The following is an 18,354-nucleotide window of genomic DNA, read 5'->3' on the forward strand; positions in this document are numbered from 1 at the left end:
GCCTTCCTCTACAATCTTAGGGGTTTTAAAAAATAAGTTTCTGTCACTTTGTACTGCTTCCCACTTTACTTTGTCTTCTCAGTTATGCTTTTCAATCTTGATGATGTCCTGAACTATGGGCCCTGGTCCTTCACCTTAGTTTCTTAATGTTAAAAAAACTCTAGTGATACCTGTTGCTAGATCTATCTTTCCCTTTGTTTTTATTGAAAACATAGGGTCTCTATTATGTACAACACACATACAAGAGAACGGGACAAATAATACAATAATACGGTTAAATTTCTACCCACAAATTTCAGTTGTAACATTTTCAATACCTTGAGAGAAAAAAAAACTTTTTTAATTTTAAAAACAAGCATTATTAAAAGACAAAATAATGGCCAACAGGTTTGCCCAGCAAGTAACTGAGCCATACAGATCAGGAAGATCCCTGGTTTGCTTTCCGGTCTCTGCTGCATTGGCTGATTTCAGTCGGGGCAGCAGAAGGGGTGGGGGGAGAAAAAAAAAGCAGCCATGGTGCCCAGTCCTGATTGCTATCCAGTGAGCACTGCTGGATATGCACATGGGCAGACACGAGGTAAGGACATGATTGAGCTAATCTCTGATGCCCCTGTTGCCACTCAATGTCAAGACTCGCGTGCAAATAATGACCACTTGGATGAGGTACTGGAAAGTGCCCAGTGACTGTGGAACTGTACACCAACAAGGAATCTGTGCCTTATACGAGGGAGGAGAGAAAATCATCAGAGGAAAGAAAAAGACAAAATATGGAGGAAGATTTCTGACTATCGTGAAATCATGAATCTATTTCTAAAGAGTCACACTAATGTAATGGTACAACTCAAAAGACTGGCAGTTACATTGTAGAAATTCTGCCCTCAAAAGGCTATTGACATCTTGGAATGAAAATGACAAGTCAAGTTTTGGAATTCAGGGCTCTTATAAGATACTGAAAAAGAGCTGGAGAAAAAGAGAAGGGTCTTCAAATTTAGTAATGCTTCTGCATTATTAATTTGATTGCCCAAGGACAATATTATTAAAATGTCTACCCGACCCCTCCCACCACTCAGCAAAAACCTGCAAAGCAATGTCATTTAATATCTTGGTATGGAATTACAGTGGTATGTCTTTAAGCATATTAAGAACCAGAAAAAAAAGTCATAATGAACTGACCCATAGTTGTTGAGGATCACAAGGTGTTAAAGAATGCCAGTGGCAGATATTATATGACAATACATCTCATTTTCTTCTTCTAGCTGTATGTTACATTTTCATTTTATCTGAAACTTAATGCTCTAAAACACAACCAAAGTGTAGCCAGTTCAGTACATGGTATACAGCAGAAAGAACAAAACACTCTGGCCACAACCACTATGAATGCCAGGGTAAACACATTCAAATCAAAGGTCAGCGTTTTGAGCTTGCTCCTTTAGAGTTTGCAGAAAACTAAAACACCCAACAATCCATTATTGAAAGATTTTTTTAATTTAAATCACCTCTGGATATAGCTTACATATGTAGTCTATCTAGCACAGAACTGAAAGTGCAATAGAGTAGATCTGCATTGATGTGCTTTGTGTGCTGCCAAAAACACGAAGCATCCGTATAGGCAGGTGCATGAGTCATTGGCAAAAAAACAATCACTTTCTTAAGAGGTCAATTTTTGATCTGCAAATTCTTAATTGATTAAATAGAACAAGAAAAGGATTCAAGGGTACACATTTGTGATCACTTTTGGCTGACAAGCAAACACTAACACTGACACAGTATCGGCCAAGAACTTAGGGGAAAAAAAAATCTTTAAAAGAGCTCACATGCTGAACAATGCATGAATTAGAGTGCAGAAATTTGCAGCTTTCATTTTGGATTAAGGGATCTCAAGCCAACTAAAGCATAAGCAGACAATGAAATGAACAAATCAAAAACAGACAAAAGAGAGGGAAAGCAACAAGGTTTTAGGACTTACTAATGTAAACAAAATTAGAACCAAATACATTCCCAGTAATTAAAACCACTGCAGTATTTTGTTGTCCACCTCAGTTAGTAACTGTAAACATAAAGTGCATTTAATCGAGGGAAGGGAGAAATTGTTTTAGGGAGGGCCTGTTGGACTTTTGGTTCAGTTTGGTTTGTAACAATAATCTATGTTGTCCAACTCCATGGAAAACTGGAAATTTCACTGAATAATGTTAAGGAATAAAAATCAGCACAGGGCAAAAGCAGGTAAAAGGTGAAACAGTGACATCTTTGGACAGCCTGGTACAGCTTTTACAGAATGGCCAACAAAATAAACCCCAGGATCATTGCAAATAAATGACAATCTTTAATTTAGTAAAAGTAACAAAAAAAAAGATAGCTTTCACTGGCACCAGAGACAGTACATATTCGACATTGACGAGGGTCTAGTATTACTATTACATACAAATTAGTGCATTTTCCCCTTGCCCAGTGTAGTATTTAGGTTCCATCAACTTCAGGTGCTACAAGCTGAATCCTGAAACTGTGAGGTGTTGAGCATTATTCCTGGCATCAAAATATGTTGTATCTGTTTCATCATCTGGCTGTGGTACAAAGGGCATAGGACAATTCTGCAGATTGTCCCAGTCCATATCGTGGAAGAGGGGATGCTTCTTGAGCTCTGAAAGAAAACCAAAAAAAAGTTGTCGCTCTTTGTTTGGGATGAAACTGCACTAAGTGATGGAAGGAAAGGGTGGGAGGCGAGGGAGAAGAGAGAAGGGGAATAATGTTTGAAAGGAAGGAAACCCTAGGGAGGGGTACCTTCTTGTCCCCACAGAGTACTCTGCTACTTTATAGTGCATACATACATGTAAATCTTGATAGACATTTTATAAAAGAATATTAATTTTCTGACCACTACGCAGAACTCACAGACTAGCCACTCCACAATAGAAATGAGCTGCAAGTTCCAATTGACGACCTGCAAGCTGACTGACCCCAGGAAACAATGGTATTTCCTGTGAGGGTTCTACACATGCTAATTCACATGGACCCACGACCTGAACTTTCCTGAAGAGGGTCAGTGAGCACAAATGGTGAGTACAAGTTGGGGAACATACAAAATTTCCTCACTTTTGAAAAGGACTTGATGTGCAGTCACCTTTTACCGAAATCCTAGTGGTTTCACATTCAGGAGAATAAAGGGTGAGGAAACAAAAATATGGGAAAAGGGACCAAATTAGTAAAAGAAAAAAACATTTGCTTTTTTTAAAAAAAGGTATTGCATTGTTCCTTTAGAACATTTTGGAATTTTACGATAGGCTTTACCCTGTTACCATCCCCATACAAACCTGTGTCTGAAATATTCAAGTTTTTGTCCATTTGAACTTGCACACCTTAATTTCCAAATTAAAAGTTATATTTTCAAAATATCTAGCACCTCATTTCAGACACTATGCTTAAACCATGAAATGATTTGACCAAAAAAATTTATTTAAATGTCACAGTTCCCCGAGGTCAAACCTTTTAATCCAGCTCTCTTGAAACACTCAATGGTCAGTAGAATCTCAATTGCATTATGGGCATTTTTAGACAATTCTTCTTCACCTTCTGGCCAAGGTATATCTGCAAAAAAAAATGAAAGTTACTAATGAAAATTAGAGTCAAGGCTCATTACCAAGATCATATGACTTGTGAGAGAGAGAAATGGCCAATGGTGACAGAGCCACATTAAAATGTCATTGTGCCTAAAATAGCTGCACTCTAGCCTCAGAATCAGAAAGTTATGGGTTCAAGGCCCATTCTAGAATTTGAGTACATAATCTAGGCTGACACTCCAGTGCAGCACTGAAGAAGTGCTACCCTTCGGACTAAATGTTAAATAAAGGCCCCATATCTGCTTGTTCTGATGATTGAGGTAGAAGTTAAAGATCCCATTTAAGAAGAGCAGGGAATTCTCTATGTCCTGGCCAATGTTCTTCCCTCAACCAACATTGAGGGAAGAACATTGGCCGAGAAATTTGCTCATGCTCATGCCAGCCCACTAACACGGTTCGAACCTGTGACCTTCTGAACCTGTACGATACAGCTACTCACTTCCATGAAAGTGATCCCAACTTATGAGAAATGGAAACAGGACACAACCGAAGAACACTGTCACGGTTCACTCGATCTGCCCATGTTCAAAATGATTTAACTAATTTTTAAATCTTACTTTTTATTAAGCTAATTGCTATGTATAGAAATGCAACGTTAGCAAGTCTATTGATAGTACCAAATTAAAACATGATTGGGTGTGAAGGTAAACGTTTTGGATCACTTGGTGATTAAAGGGAACACATATTACATATTAATACTGAGCTGCAGGTAGCAATTTGACATTTGATTTGCCACTTCTAAAGTAAAACGCACCAAATAAAAGCTTATACCTCTGTTCAAGATATTCTGAAAGACTTGTTGTGGTGTTTCATCATTGAAAGGTGGAATACCTGTCAGAAACTCAAATAAGCACACACCAAGGGCCCACCAATCCACTGCAGAACCTAGGACATAAAAAAAATAATCAAAACACAGATTATACGCAGTTTTCAATTATATTCGAAGGAGCTAAGAAAAAAATATGGAAATGCTGGAATTATGCAGCAGGTCAGCTGGCATCAGTGAAAAGAAAAGATATTTAGCATTTCACAAACAGACCCTTTGTAGGTTTCTACCCAAAACTTGAACCCATCTTTTCTCTTTTGTTTTAGTCCATATTAATATTTAGTAGTTTGGGTATTAAGCTCCAAAAAACTATTTTTGCACCAATAAAAATCTTTCAGAATTGTTTTGGGACTTTCTATGTATCGTACCTTCCCACCATCATGCTGCACATGAATCTTGTTTGATGCAATTTGAAAGAACTGATTACATTGGTGTACTATATTGCATAGCACACGTGCGATGTGGACTTACTAAAAAGTATCTTCTAACACAAAGAAGCCCACTATTTCAAGTTTTTCTTCATATTTGTCTTTCCTCATACCAGGCAATATCCCAGTGAATCTGTGTTGTGCGCCCTGTGTTGTTGGAGGCCAATCATCTCAGGCCCAGGACATTGCTGCAGGAGTTCTTCAGGGCAGTGTCCTAGGCCCAACCATCTTCAGCTGCTTCATCAATGACCTTCCCTCCATCACAAGGTCAGAAATGGAGATGTTCGCTGACGATTGCACAGTGTTCAGTTCCATTTGCAACCCCTCAGATAATGAAGCAGTGCGTGCCTGCATGCAGCAAGACCTGGACAACATCCAGGCTTGGGCTGATAAGTGGCACGTAACATTCGCGCCAGACAAGTGCCAGGCAATGACCATCTCCAACAAGAGAGAGTCTAACCACCTCCCCATGACATTCAACGGCATTACCATCGCCGAATCACCCACCATCAACATCCTGGGGGTCACCATTGACCAAAAACTTAACTGGACCAGCCACATAAATACTGTGGCTACAAGAGCAGGTCAGAGGCTGGGTATTCTGCGGCGAGTGACTCACCTTCTGATGCCCTAAAGTCTTTCCACCATCTACAAGGCACAAGTCAGGAGTGTGATGGAATACTCTCCACTTGCCTGGATGAGTGCAGCTCCAACAACACTCAAGAAGCTCGACACCATCCAGGACAAAGCAGCCCGCTTGATTGGCACCTCATCTACCACCCTAAGCATTCACTCCCTTCACCACCGGTGCACTATGGCTGTAGTGTGTACCAACCACAGGATGCACTGCAGCAATTCGCCAAGGCGTCTTCCACAGCACCTCCCAAACACGCGACCTCTACCACCTAAAAGGACAAGGGCAGCAGGCACATGGGAACAACACCACCTGCACGTTCCCCTCCAAGTCACACACCATCCCGACTTGGAACTATATTGCCGTTCCTTCATTGTCGCTGGGTCAAAATCCTGGAACTCCCTTCCTAACAGCACTGTGGGAGAACCTTCACCTCACGGACTGCAGCGGTTCAAGGCGGCGGCTCACCACCACCTTCTCGAGGGCAGTTAGGGATAGGCAATAATGCATTGGTCGTAATCTTCCAGAATTCACTAGATTCTGGAAAGGTCCCAGCAGATTGGAAAACCGCAAACGTAACACCCCTATTCAAGAAGGGAGTGAGACAGAAAGCAGGTAACTATAGACCAGTTAGCCTAACATCAGTCATTGGGAAAATGCTAGAATCCATTATTAAGGAAGTAGTAGCAGGACATTTGGAGACTCATAATACAATCAAGGGGAGTCAACATGGTTTTATGAAGGGGAAATCGTGTCTGACAAATTTATTAGAGTTCTTTGAGGAAGTAACGGGCAGGGTGGATAAAGGGGAACCAATGGATGCAGTATATTTGGATTTCCAAAAGGCATTCGATAAGGTGCCACATAAAAGATCACTGCACAAGAGAAGAGCTCATGGTGTTGGGGATAATATACAAGCATGGATAGAGGATTGGCTAACTAACAGAAAACAAAGTCGGGATAAAAGGGTCATTTTCAAAATGGCAATCTGTAACTAGTGGGGTGCCGCAGGGCTCAGTGCTGGGGCCTCAACCATTTACAATATATATCAATGACTTGGATGAAGGAACAGAGTGTCTTGTGGCCAAATTTGCTGATGATACAAAGATAGGTGGATAAGCAAGTTGCGATGAGGACACAAAGTATCTGCAAAGGGATATTGACAGGTTAAGTGAATGGGCAAAAATTTGGCAGGTGGAATATAATGTGGGAAAATGTGAAGTCATCCACTTTGGAAGGAAAAATAAAAAAGCAAAATATTATTTGAATGGAGAAATACTACAAAATGCTGCGGTACAGAGGGATCTGGGTGTCCTCGTACATGAAACACCAAAAGTCAACATACAGGTGCAGCAGGTAATCCGGAAGGCAAACGGAATATTGGCCTTTATTTCTAGGAGGATGGAGTATAAAAGCAGGGAAGTCATGCTACAACTGTACAGGGTGCTGGTGAGACCACACCTGGAGTACTACGTACAGTTCTGGTGCCCTTATTTTAGGAAGGACATACTTGCATTGGAGGCAGTTCAGAGAAGGTTCACGAGGTTGATTCCGGGTATGGAAGGATTGTCTTATAAGGAAAGACTGAGCAGGTTGGGTTTATACTCATTGGAGTTTAGAAGAATGAGAAGGGTTCTTATTGAAACATACAAGATTCTGAGGGGACTTGATAGGGTAGATGCTGAAAGGATGTTACCCCTCATGGGGGAGTCTAAAACTAGGGGGCATAGTCTCAGAATAAGGGGGTCACCCATTTAAGACAGAAATGAGGAGGAATTTCTTCTCCCAGAGCGTCGTGAATCTTTGGAATTCTTTACCCCAAAAAGCTGTGGAGGCTGAGTTATTGAATACATTCAAGGCTGAGTTAGACAAATTTTTGATCAGCAAGAGAGTCAAAGGATATGGGGAAAAGGCAGGAAAGTGGAGTTGAGGTAAAAATCAGATCAGCCATGATCTCATTGAATGGCGGAGCAGGCTCGAGGGGCCGAATGACCTACTCCTGCTCCTATCTCTTATGGTCTTATAAATGCTGGCCTGACCAGCGACGCCCACATCCCATGAACAAATATTTTTTTAAAAGCCTCATTAACCTTCCTGTAGTGTGGAGCCCAATACTGCACCCAGTACTCTAACTGAAGTCTTACCAAGACTTTATATAGGCTCATCATTACCTCTTGGCTTTTAGATTCTATACCTCTTGTGGTAAAACCTAGGACTGTACAAAGCCTTGGTCAGACCACATCTGGAATACCAGGTACAGTTTGGCACTGATTCTCAGGGTGGATACATTGGCCTTGGATGGGGTACAGCACAGATTCACCAGAATGGCACTAGGCTTAAAGAGTTAAATTATGAAGACAGGTTGCATAAACTTGATTTGTAGTTCCTTGAGTTTAGAAGGTTGAGCGGTTAGCTAATCAATATTAAAGGGATTCAATAGAGTAGACACAGAAAAGCTGGGGGAATCCAGAGCAAGGGGGCATAATCAAAATTAGAGCTAGGCCATTTAAAAGTGAAATCAGGAAGCATTTTTTCACACAAAGGGTCGTAGAAATCTGGAACTCTTTTCCCCAAAGAGGCTGTGGATGCTGGGTTAATTGAAATTTTCAAGACCGAGATCCACAGATTTTTGTTAGGTCAAGGTGTCATGCAATATAGAGCAAATGCAGGTAAATTAAGTTGAGGTACAGATCAGCCATGATCTAATTGAATGGCAGAAAAGGTTCAAGGGACTTCCCAACCTGAGGTGCTGCCTTTAATGCCCTGTGAACTTGAACACCCAAATCCCTCTGCTCTTCCATAGCACCAAGCCTACTTCCAGTCAGGGTATTAGTGCTGTTATTTTTTGTAAACAAAATGCATCATCTCACATTGACATTGAATTCCATCTGCTACTTTGTAGCCCATTGCCCATCTTATCAATGTCCCTTTGCAGTTTCCTTTGGTCTTCTAAATAATTAACTATACTTCCTATTTTGGTTTCATCTGAAAATTTTGACAGCACTCCCTCTAGGCCTATATCCAAATCATTGCTATACAGTGAACAAAACTGCCCTAGAATAGAACCCAGTAGGATATCCCCATCACTTCCAACCACTCTTGAAAAACCGCCCTTAACTCCTACTCTCAGTTTTCTTCCTTCTAACCACATTTGAATCCGGTTTTCTATTCTCCCCCCAATTCCATAGCCTGTAATCTTTTCCTGTAATCTCCCAGCACAGAGACCATGGGCCAAAAATGACATCCTGCACAGTAAACATCAATTTTACACACATACACAAAATATAATTTTTTTTGATTGAATGTGGTTCTTATAGTAATAAAGACAGTCCTGACATTTGAGGAGCTTTACTACCATAATGTTAGTACTCATTTTTATGCAGAGAGTCAACACAAAGATGCCCAGCTCCTGCCAGCTAAACTGCAGAAGCATTAAATGTACCTTGAGGCTTAAAGATAAAGTATGAAGGACAAACAGTGTTAGACCCAGGATCAGCAATGTAAAAACAGTCAGCTACCTTTGTGTGGTGCGAAGGATACAGACGCAAGAACATAAGACATAGGAGCAGGAGTAGGCCATACGGCCCTTCGAGCCTGCTTTGCCATTCAATAAGATGATGGCTGATCTTCAACCTCAACTCTACTTTCCCGCTCGAACCTCATATTCCTTGATTCCCTTGGAGTCCAAAAATCTATTGATCTCAGCCTTGAATGATTGAGCATCCACATATTAAAAGAATATTTGAAAAGAGTGTGTATTTTCTGTTGAAATCAGGAAAAAGTTAACTTGCAAGTCTGCTGTTATTTATAAATACCATCAGCTTGATAAGGTCAAGTCAAAGAGAACAAGATGACTGCTAAGCAAATTTGTCAATTGTAATGGGTCAGAGGTATTGCAGCAAAATTTCACAGCCTGAATCTTTTAATCGAAACTCAACTGAACAAGTTGCATTTCAGACTACTTGAGGCAAAGCACAGCAGCCAATAATCCCCAGAACATGCATTACTTAATTGATTTCAATTTTGCACTTGCTCTGCATGCTGCCACTCCCACTACTAAAATGGTTAGATTACAGTAATCTTACCGCATTGCAGAACTCCACAACCTAAAGTTTGAAACAGGAAATGCTGTCAATTCAAAGATGGTGTCATGCACTGATCGCACATGGAATATGTGCACAGACATTAAGTTAAGTAAAGCAGCCTGTGTAAATATTCTAACGCATGCTGATTCCAATTAGTTTTGTCTTGTCTAAACAGATAACTGGTTACAATATCTAAGCTAGTTAACTAGTTGATACATGCGTTTCATCATTTTATCTTTATGTCTCTCAGTTTGCTGGTCTTAAAGAGAGGAGGCACAATTCAAAAAAAATCTTTTTGACACACTCACCACAAAAGCAGCATCTCAAAGTCCAAGCACAAGAAGCTCATGAGTTTCTTTCATCCCCAAGATTGATTGAGATCATCTGTGTAGCTGCCTTGCTGCATCCTCTCCTTCCTGTTGTCCCCAGGTCTCAGCCTCACCCCAATCTCCTATCCACTCTAGTGTCTGAACCCCCTGTCGCTCTGCAGCTTCTCCCCCATCCTCTCCAAACTCATCTCACTTGATACTCACCGACTACTCCCTTCATCCTCTTCCCACTCAACTTCTGACTGTCCTGGCCCCCTTGCTAATTGACATGATCAGTGATTCCCTCTCCTCTCAGGCACCATTCTTCTCCTCTTGGAAACCACCATTCTCTGTCCTCGCTCAAAAAAAGCCACCGTTGATCTGCACGTTCTCACCATTTACAATCTCCTTTTCTCATCTACGGTCTTTTAGTCCGTCATTACCTCCCAGCTCCATGCCCATATTTCCCTGTTCAAATTACTGCAGTCCAGCTTCTACCCTTCTCACAATACCAAAATGGCTCTCACAACAACAACAACTTGCAATTATATAATTATATAGCACCTTTAACATAGGAAAATTTCCCAAGGCACTTCACAGAAGCATAATTAGACAAAAACTGACACCGAGCCAAAGAATGGGTGTCTAAAAACTTGTTCAAAGAGGTAGGTTTTAAAGAGGGTCTTAAAAAGGAGGAGAGAGAGAGAGATGGAGAGGCAGAGAGATTTAGGGAGGAAATTCCCAACCTTCGGGTCTAGACGGCCGAAGCCATGGCCAACAATGGTGGAGCGAAGGAAGTGGGGTTACTTGGGAGGCCAGAGTTGGAGGAACGCAGAGTTCTCAGAGGATTGTAGGGCTGGAGGAGGTTACGGGGATAGGATGAGAATTTTACATTTGATGAGAATTTTATGAGAATATGATGAGAATTTTACATTTGAGGCATTGGTGGATCGGGAGCCAATGTAGATCAGCTAGCACAGGGGTGATGGGTGAGCGAGGCTTGGTGTGGGTTAGGATGTGGGCAGCAGAGTTTTGGATGAGCTTGAGTTTATGGAAGGTGGAAGATGGGAGGCCAGTTAGGAGAACAGTCGAGTCTGGAGGTGACAAAGCATGAATAGAAGCCAAGATTACACTGGCTGGGGAGGGGTGGAATCGGAGACGAGGGAGCAGAGTTTGTGGTGCGAGAAGGCGATGGCTTTGATCTTCTCAGGACAATCAGGTCTACCTTCCTCAACTGCCTATGTCCTGTCAGACTGTTTGTCCATCATGCAGTCATGGATGAGTCATAATCAAAGTCGTGAGCATGACCATGGGACTTTATCACTTCTTGACCGCCCTGCAGCGTTTGACACAGTTGACCACATCTCCAACATCTCTCCTCTATTATTCAGTTTCCTGGGAACCGCTCGTGCATGGTTCAATTACATATTTATCCAAACATAGTCAGCGCATATCCATCAATGGCTTTTCATCCTTCCCCACACCATCGCTTCTGGAATCCTCCACAGATCTATCGTTGGCTCCTCCTCAACTACATGCTGCCCTTCAGTGACATTATCCGCCGGCACAGGATCAGCTTATTCTGATGACATCCAGCTCTACCTGTCCACCATCTCCCTTAATCCTTTAATGGCCTATATCCTATTTGTTCAACATCCATTCTTGGATAAGTCATAACTTCCTCCAACTCAACAACAGGAAGACCGAAGCCATCGTCTTCTGCTCGTGGCACATACTCTGCTCTCTCGCCACTAATTCCATTCCCCCTCCCTAACCAGTGTCCCATGCTCAACCAGACCACTTGCAATCTTGATACCCTATCTGATCCTGATCCAAGTTTCAGACGCAATTCACTCTCCATAACAAAAAACAAACACTTACTTCCACCACCGCATTTCTCACTCTGCCCCAACCTCACCCCCATCTCCGCTGAAATCCTCAAGTCACCTCCAGATTTGATTGCTCTAATACTCCCCTTGCTGGCCTCCTTCCTTCATAAACTTCACTTGTCCAAATTTATGCTGTATGTATCCTGTCCTGCTCACAATCATCACTCTTCTCCTCATTGAACTACAGTGTCTCCCTGTTCCCCCACCATGCATCAAATTTAAAATCCTTATTCTCACTTTTAAATCCCTCAATGGCATCACCCCATCCCAATCTGTCCAATTACCTCCAGCCCTATAAACCCTTCTCTGAAAACACCATTCCTCCGACTCTGGTCTTTTGTGCATCCCCAATCCTTTGTTACGCCATTGGTGGTAAACCCTTCAGGTGCCTGGGTCCTATTCTCTGGATTCCCTCCCTAAAACACTGCCTCCCCCACTCCCGTCTTCTTTAAAAGTCTTTTCAAAATCTGTCTATTTGACCAAGCTTTCGCCAACCCTTCCTAATTTCTCCCTTCCTGGCTTGGCATCAGTTTTCCTTACACCAACCTACGGTGTGCCTTGAGATGTTATTTATGTTAAAGGGGCTAAATGAATGCAAGTTGTTCTAGTAGATGGTATTGGAAGTGGTATGCGGATATTATGCTGGATTGGTAACTGATTGCTATCTGATAGGCAGAGGGCCGTCATCAATGGGAATAGATTTATATGGGGCCAGATCAGGTGTATAGTCCTGCTGGGCTTAGTGGTTGGACCTTTGTTGTTCATTATCTATTAATGAACTATTCACAAGTTTGCAGAGGACAGGAAAATATGCACAGGGTCGGGAATTTAGACTAAATTGATAGGTTGCAGATTAATTCAGATATGTTAGGGGAATGTGTAGCAGATGTTTTTCAGTGTGGACGAGTGCAAGTTATGCATTTGAGTTTGGGAAACTCCAAGCATGTTTATACCAGGCATGTTTACAGATCAAGTGAGGAACCCGAGCGTCATAATTGATAAATCATTTAAGGTCCACAAGTGAAGTGATGAGGCCAATGGGAAGGCAAATAAGGTTTCAGGTTGCATTACTAGAACAAAACAATTACTAAAAGTACCACACTTGGGCTGCTATAATGCTTTGTTACACCTATGCCTCGGATATTGTGTAACTTTAGTTCCCACATGGTGCGGGATATTGAAACCCTAGAAATGCTACAGAGTGGGGTGACCAAAACAATGCACAGTTTATGGCTTTTAGTTATCAGCACAGGCTCCAGGAGTTAGGGTTATATTCAGTAGAGAAAGGCAGGCTTAAAGGAGAAATTATTGTGGTTTTTCAAAATGATAAGAACATAAGAAATAGGAGCAGGAGTAGGCCAATCGGCCCCTCAAGCCTGCTCCGCCATTCAATAAGACCATGGCGGATCTGATCCTAACCTCAAATTTAAATTCATGTCCAATTTCCTGCCCGCTCCCCGTAACCCCTAATTCCCTTTACTTCTAGGAAACTGTCTATTTCTGTTTTAAATGATGAAGGGATTAGATTCTTTCCAGTTGAATAGGTTATTTGAGATGGATAACGATGGTCGGTCTAGGAGGCATGCACATAAAATACTTAGGCAAAGAGTTAGATTAGATGTTAGGAAGTATTTCTTTTCACAGAGAATCATCGCCCTCTGGAACAGATTACCAAAGGGTGTGGTGAGTATGGATTCTCTGCAGTCCTTCAAGCGGGAACAGGATAAGTTCCTGAGAGAGGAGATTTCCTGTTATCGAGGGTAAGTTGGGAGTTAGTTGGGATTAGAAAGATACTGACACAACTGCACCAGCCTGCAGCCCTTTCTACAAGACGAAAGGCTGCCACATAGTGTTTATGAGACGCTGCCAGTTTAAACAGCACTGGGTACATTTGCTGTAATCATTTGAAATTTTAAACTGGAATTCAGGGCAGAGCAAAGATGATTACAGGATACGGTGAGGTGATACTTCTGAGAAACAGCTTTCCATAGCTGTACTACATAAACATTACTTTTTGAACCAAAAAGCAGTTACTAAACTGACAAACAAAAATGTTAAATGTATTTGCCAAAAGCTTCTGAATGAATGTTCAATCCTTCACTCTTTGATACCACTTACTAAAGCCCACTTCACACATCTGGAATCTTTCCACATCAAGAACTACATTGAAACTGATGCCAATTGCATCTTTAGTAGTGATTGACAGAATGGATGAGTGAGTGGACAATTACCAATGACTGGCTATCAAGAGGAAAATATTTTCTTTGTGCCTTCAAGAAATTATTTAATAACAAATCAGCCATTTCTTAAAAATTGAAATAGCTTTACTCTACAAATTAAACTATTGCTAGCCTTATATCAATACTGTACCGAGTGCGATGTCAATGCCTCCTGTTCACTGCCCCCTCCTCCACTGGCCGTTTCCAATCGCAGTCAAGTTGTAATGGAGGTGACAGAATATGGAAGAGAGGAGTGAAGATTAAGTGCTACCCCAAATGGACAAGACGACAACATCGAGTCAGCTGGCACCACTCTCACAACTTAGTGAGGGGCTAGAGTCAGTTCTAGGGACATAGTATCACAGAAAGGTTATAGCACGGAAGGAGGCCATTTGGCCCATCGAGTCCATGCCAGCCCTATGCAAGAGCAATCCAGCTAGTCCCACTCCCCCGCCCTTTCCTTGTAGCCCTGCAATTTTTTTCCTTTCAAGTACTTATCCAGTTCCCTTTTGAAGGCCATGATTGAATCTGCCTCCACCACCCCCTCGGGCAGTGCATTCCAGATCCTAACCACACGCTATGCAAAAAAGTTTTTCCCTCATGTCACCTTTGGTTCTTTTGCCAATCACCTTAAACATATCCTTCCTTTCCTCAGTTGGAGCAACTTAAAAGGGGAAAAGAGAAAATAATGTCTCGAATAAGAAATTTTAAAACTGTTAAGTTTAACATTTTTGTTATTTTTAAAATGGCACAGCACTAAATTGCTTCAAAGCGAGTGTACTGAAGGTACAAATCAACAGTACAACACCATAGTAATTTTAAACCAGATATATAATCCATAAAGAGTCTTTGGTATCAGTGACAAGCATCCTCTGGCACGTTCCCCAAGAGGCCACGTTTCATGTACGAATCGAGGCAAAAGAGGCTACATTTTGCGGTCTTGTTGCAGTGGCAGTCGGGACTGCTCGAAAGCACATGCTACTTGCGCTGACAATCCGAGGGGAGGACCACCCTGTACGTGGCGATATTTACTAATTTGCATATTAGTGCTGCATTTCCTGCATGAATTGGGCAGTAAGCAAGGAACACATTTGCTGCAGGGGACAGGATACCCAGCGTAACAGCAGATTTAAAGTAGACCTACTGCGCATTTTCAGGTTTATTTCAATCCTCGGGTATCTATTTTCCATAATCTCCCCCACTTTCTTGTCTTTCACCACCGTAGCTATTTTCACATTTCGTCTTTCGATCATCTTTTTGTTGTCTCACTGAAGACTTTTTATATCATCCAACAAATTCTCGCTTCTCTAATAAAATTGTTTGCAGGTCACTCAATCCACTAATTTCCTCTCAAGTGATTGTGGTATCTGTTTGTCTCTTTTCCTCCTCTCCTCTTTTTATTCCTCCCCCCTTTTCCACCCGACTAAAGAGCTTGGATACCTTTCAGTTCTCCGTTCTGCGGAAGGATCTACGCTTGAAACTTTAACTCGCCTTTTCTCTTTACCAAAACCGACAGACCTGCTGTGTATTTCCAGCATTTTCTGTTTACGTCCATCAAGCTGGCTGTGCAAGGTATTACAACAGTGACTTCTCTTACCATGCGGCATTCTCAGGAGCAGCTCAGGGGCCAAATAATCTGGCGTTCCTAGAATCCTATCCCCTTCTGTTGGAGCCTGGCCTCTTCGCACACTTTTTGGAGTTCTGTAAGGAGTCTGCACAGTAGCCGGCAGTGGAGTCTGAACATTTAAAAACCGTATGAGAAAACATTAGGGATCTTTATTATACTTTAATAGATCAATTGCACACAGAATCATGTTAATTGAAAAGAAAACCACTGCTACACTAAACACGCTTGCATATTTTGATAATTACAAGAATAAAACATTTTATTCTCATCAAGGCACAAGTGAGACATTCAAGCAGAAAAAAACCCACAAAATTGATTCCTAAAGTCAGAGGGTTGGAGTACAATGAAAAAAAAAGGATACATTTGAGTTTTTCAGCCTTGAATGGATATGATTTGAGAGAATGGTGCCAGGGACGAGTGACTTCAGTTATGTGGAGAGACTGGAGAAGCTGGGGTTATTCTCCTTAAAACAGAGAAGGTTAAGAGGAGGATTGATAGAGGTGTTCAAATCATGAGCTGTTTCGACAGAGTAAATAAGGAAAAACTGTTTCCAGTGGCAGAAGGATCGGTAAACAGAGGACACAGATTTAAGGTGATCGGCAAAAGAACCAGACGCAACATGAGGAAACATTTTTTTAAGCATTGAGTTGTAATGATCTGGAATGCATTGCCTGAAAGGGTGGTGGAAGCAGATTCAATAGTAACTTTCAAAAGGGAATTGGATAAATACTTGAAAGGAAAAAATTACTGGGTTATGGGGAAAGAGCAGGAGAATGGGGCTAATTGGATAGCTCTTTCAAAGAGCCAGCAATGGGCACGATGGGCCGAATGGCCGCCTCCTGTGCTGTACCCACTATGATACTATGAAGGCTTGAAGCCAGAAATGGTATAGAAAAGGTAGATCCAGAACATTACTTCAAAATTGAACCATGACAAAGGACAAGCGTGTGTGGGTTCAAATTGCTGACGGTAAATTTAGGACTGATGTCTAGACGCTCTTCTTCACAAAACATGGAATGGACTTCCATGCAGGGCAATGGAAGCCACAAAAAAAAAAATGGAATCATTTAAGAAATAGTCAGATGCTGTGACCAGAATTGAGGAGTGTATGTGTTCTAGGATTTCTCCCGGACACTTTTAAATCTGTAGTAGATACAGAGGTCACTGTAAGTGGAAAGTGAGGGCAAGGTAGGGGCCTATATCATCTTCAACAAAGCCCCTACAATCCAATACTAGATTGTTCTTCTCACTCACCTTCCCATCTCCCCACCACCCACCAAAAAAAAACTACTGCTGTTTTACAATGGAGCATTAAAGGAAGAATGAGGAACGGGAGCGTACACTCAACGGAAAGATGCTGGAGGGTGCGGATGAACAGAGAAACCAACAAATACATAGTCCCCTGAAAGTGCGAGTGGAGGTAGATAAAGCCACAGAAAGACCAACTGCAGGTTGGGTTTTATAAATAGCATAGAATACAAGAGTACAGAAATCATATTAAATTTATACAAAGCAGCTAGAGTACTGTTTTTGGCACTCCAGGAAGTTCACAAAGGAACCAATGTCATTGGAAGGAGTAGAATGAAGGTTTTGCAGAGGAAGGTTGAGGAGGTAGGTTCTAAATGCAAGTCCAAAACCTCAAGGGTACTAAGTCACACGCTGGACCAATCTGGCAGAAACAAATTAGATATGTGAACTGTGGCTAGAGAGTTGATGTAGAAAGTTGGTGTCACATTTCAGGATTTTAGATCACTTTTTTCTTCACAGACAGGATTTCAGAATGTTTTAAAAACACAACACTTAAAACAAAAAGTGAATTCATCCAGGTTTAAAAGGTCATAGGCTGGAGCCTGAGATAGACAGGGATGGTTTGAAATGTTAATGGACCAGGCATTGATGACGTGTATTAAAGCCAGACAAGCCAGTTTGTAGAATGTCACAGCTTATGGTCGACTTCACACCAAAAATGATGAAAGTCAATTGGCTCATCCCAGAGTCATTAAGCCAGAATGGTCCCATTCAATATGAGAACAGCAGAATATAGTTTCTCAAGATCCACATACCAAGCGGGGAAGGGAGTTAGCCGGTTTTATTGAGAGGCCTACTGACTAATTTGCGTAATGGGGAAGAAATCAGAGAGACAGCCCTTGCACTTGTTGGGAACACAAAAAGAAGAAAAAAAAACACATGGGCAGTCTGTCAGATTTTAAACATTCCTGGAACACTGGAACAATATCTGGAGTGGGGGAAGCTGTTCAGATGAGATGAGCTTCAACTAAACTGGATTGGTAATAATGTCCTTGAAGATCGGTAAATAGGGCCGTCGGGGAGGATTTAAACTGCAAGGGGCAAGACTCAGACTGGGAGCGGTCAGTTTTTGCACCAACAAATTATTGTAATGTTCTAGGACTATTTAAAACCTGACCGACTGCCTAGGAGTCTTCTTTTTGCAGATAACTTAAATAGGGCGGGGTGGTTAAGCGAGTATTGTGTGGGGTGGGGGGTAAACAAAGCAGGCCAAAAGGAAGTAAATTAATAGGCTTAGGTGCATATACCTGAATGCTAGAAGCATTTGCAACAAGGTGACTGAACGCAAGGCTGGCAAGGCAATTGGGAAGTGTCTCAGTAACGAAGACAAGTACAACTACAAGGTCTTAGAGTGTTCAGGAAGGACAGACTAAACAGGATAGGGTGTGGAGTAGATCAATACGTCAGGGGCATCTG

General features: G+C 41.8%; 1 protein-coding gene across 2 annotated transcripts in view; it reads right to left on the minus strand.

Annotated features, from left to right (window-relative positions):
* Positions 1-239: 239 nt before the first annotated feature.
* mastl (microtubule associated serine/threonine kinase-like) overlaps positions 240-18,354 on the minus strand; it is a 39,533-nt gene continuing 21,418 nt past the window's right edge. For both annotated transcript variants that reach the window (XM_068007163.1, XM_068007164.1), the window contains exons 8-11: positions 15,601-15,739; positions 4,386-4,499; positions 3,481-3,582; positions 240-2,638 (exon numbers count right to left, since the gene is read on the minus strand). In XM_068007163.1, coding sequence (XP_067863264.1) covers positions 2,481-2,638; positions 3,481-3,582; positions 4,386-4,499; positions 15,601-15,739 — 513 coding nt within the window. In that variant the 3' untranslated portion in view covers positions 240-2,480. The remainder of the gene's footprint in view (positions 2,639-3,480; positions 3,583-4,385; positions 4,500-15,600; positions 15,740-18,354) is intronic.

The sequence above is a fragment of the Heptranchias perlo genome, chromosome 2 (assembly GCF_035084215.1).
Source record: "Heptranchias perlo isolate sHepPer1 chromosome 2, sHepPer1.hap1, whole genome shotgun sequence".
Lineage (NCBI taxonomy): Eukaryota > Metazoa > Chordata > Chondrichthyes > Hexanchiformes > Hexanchidae > Heptranchias > Heptranchias perlo.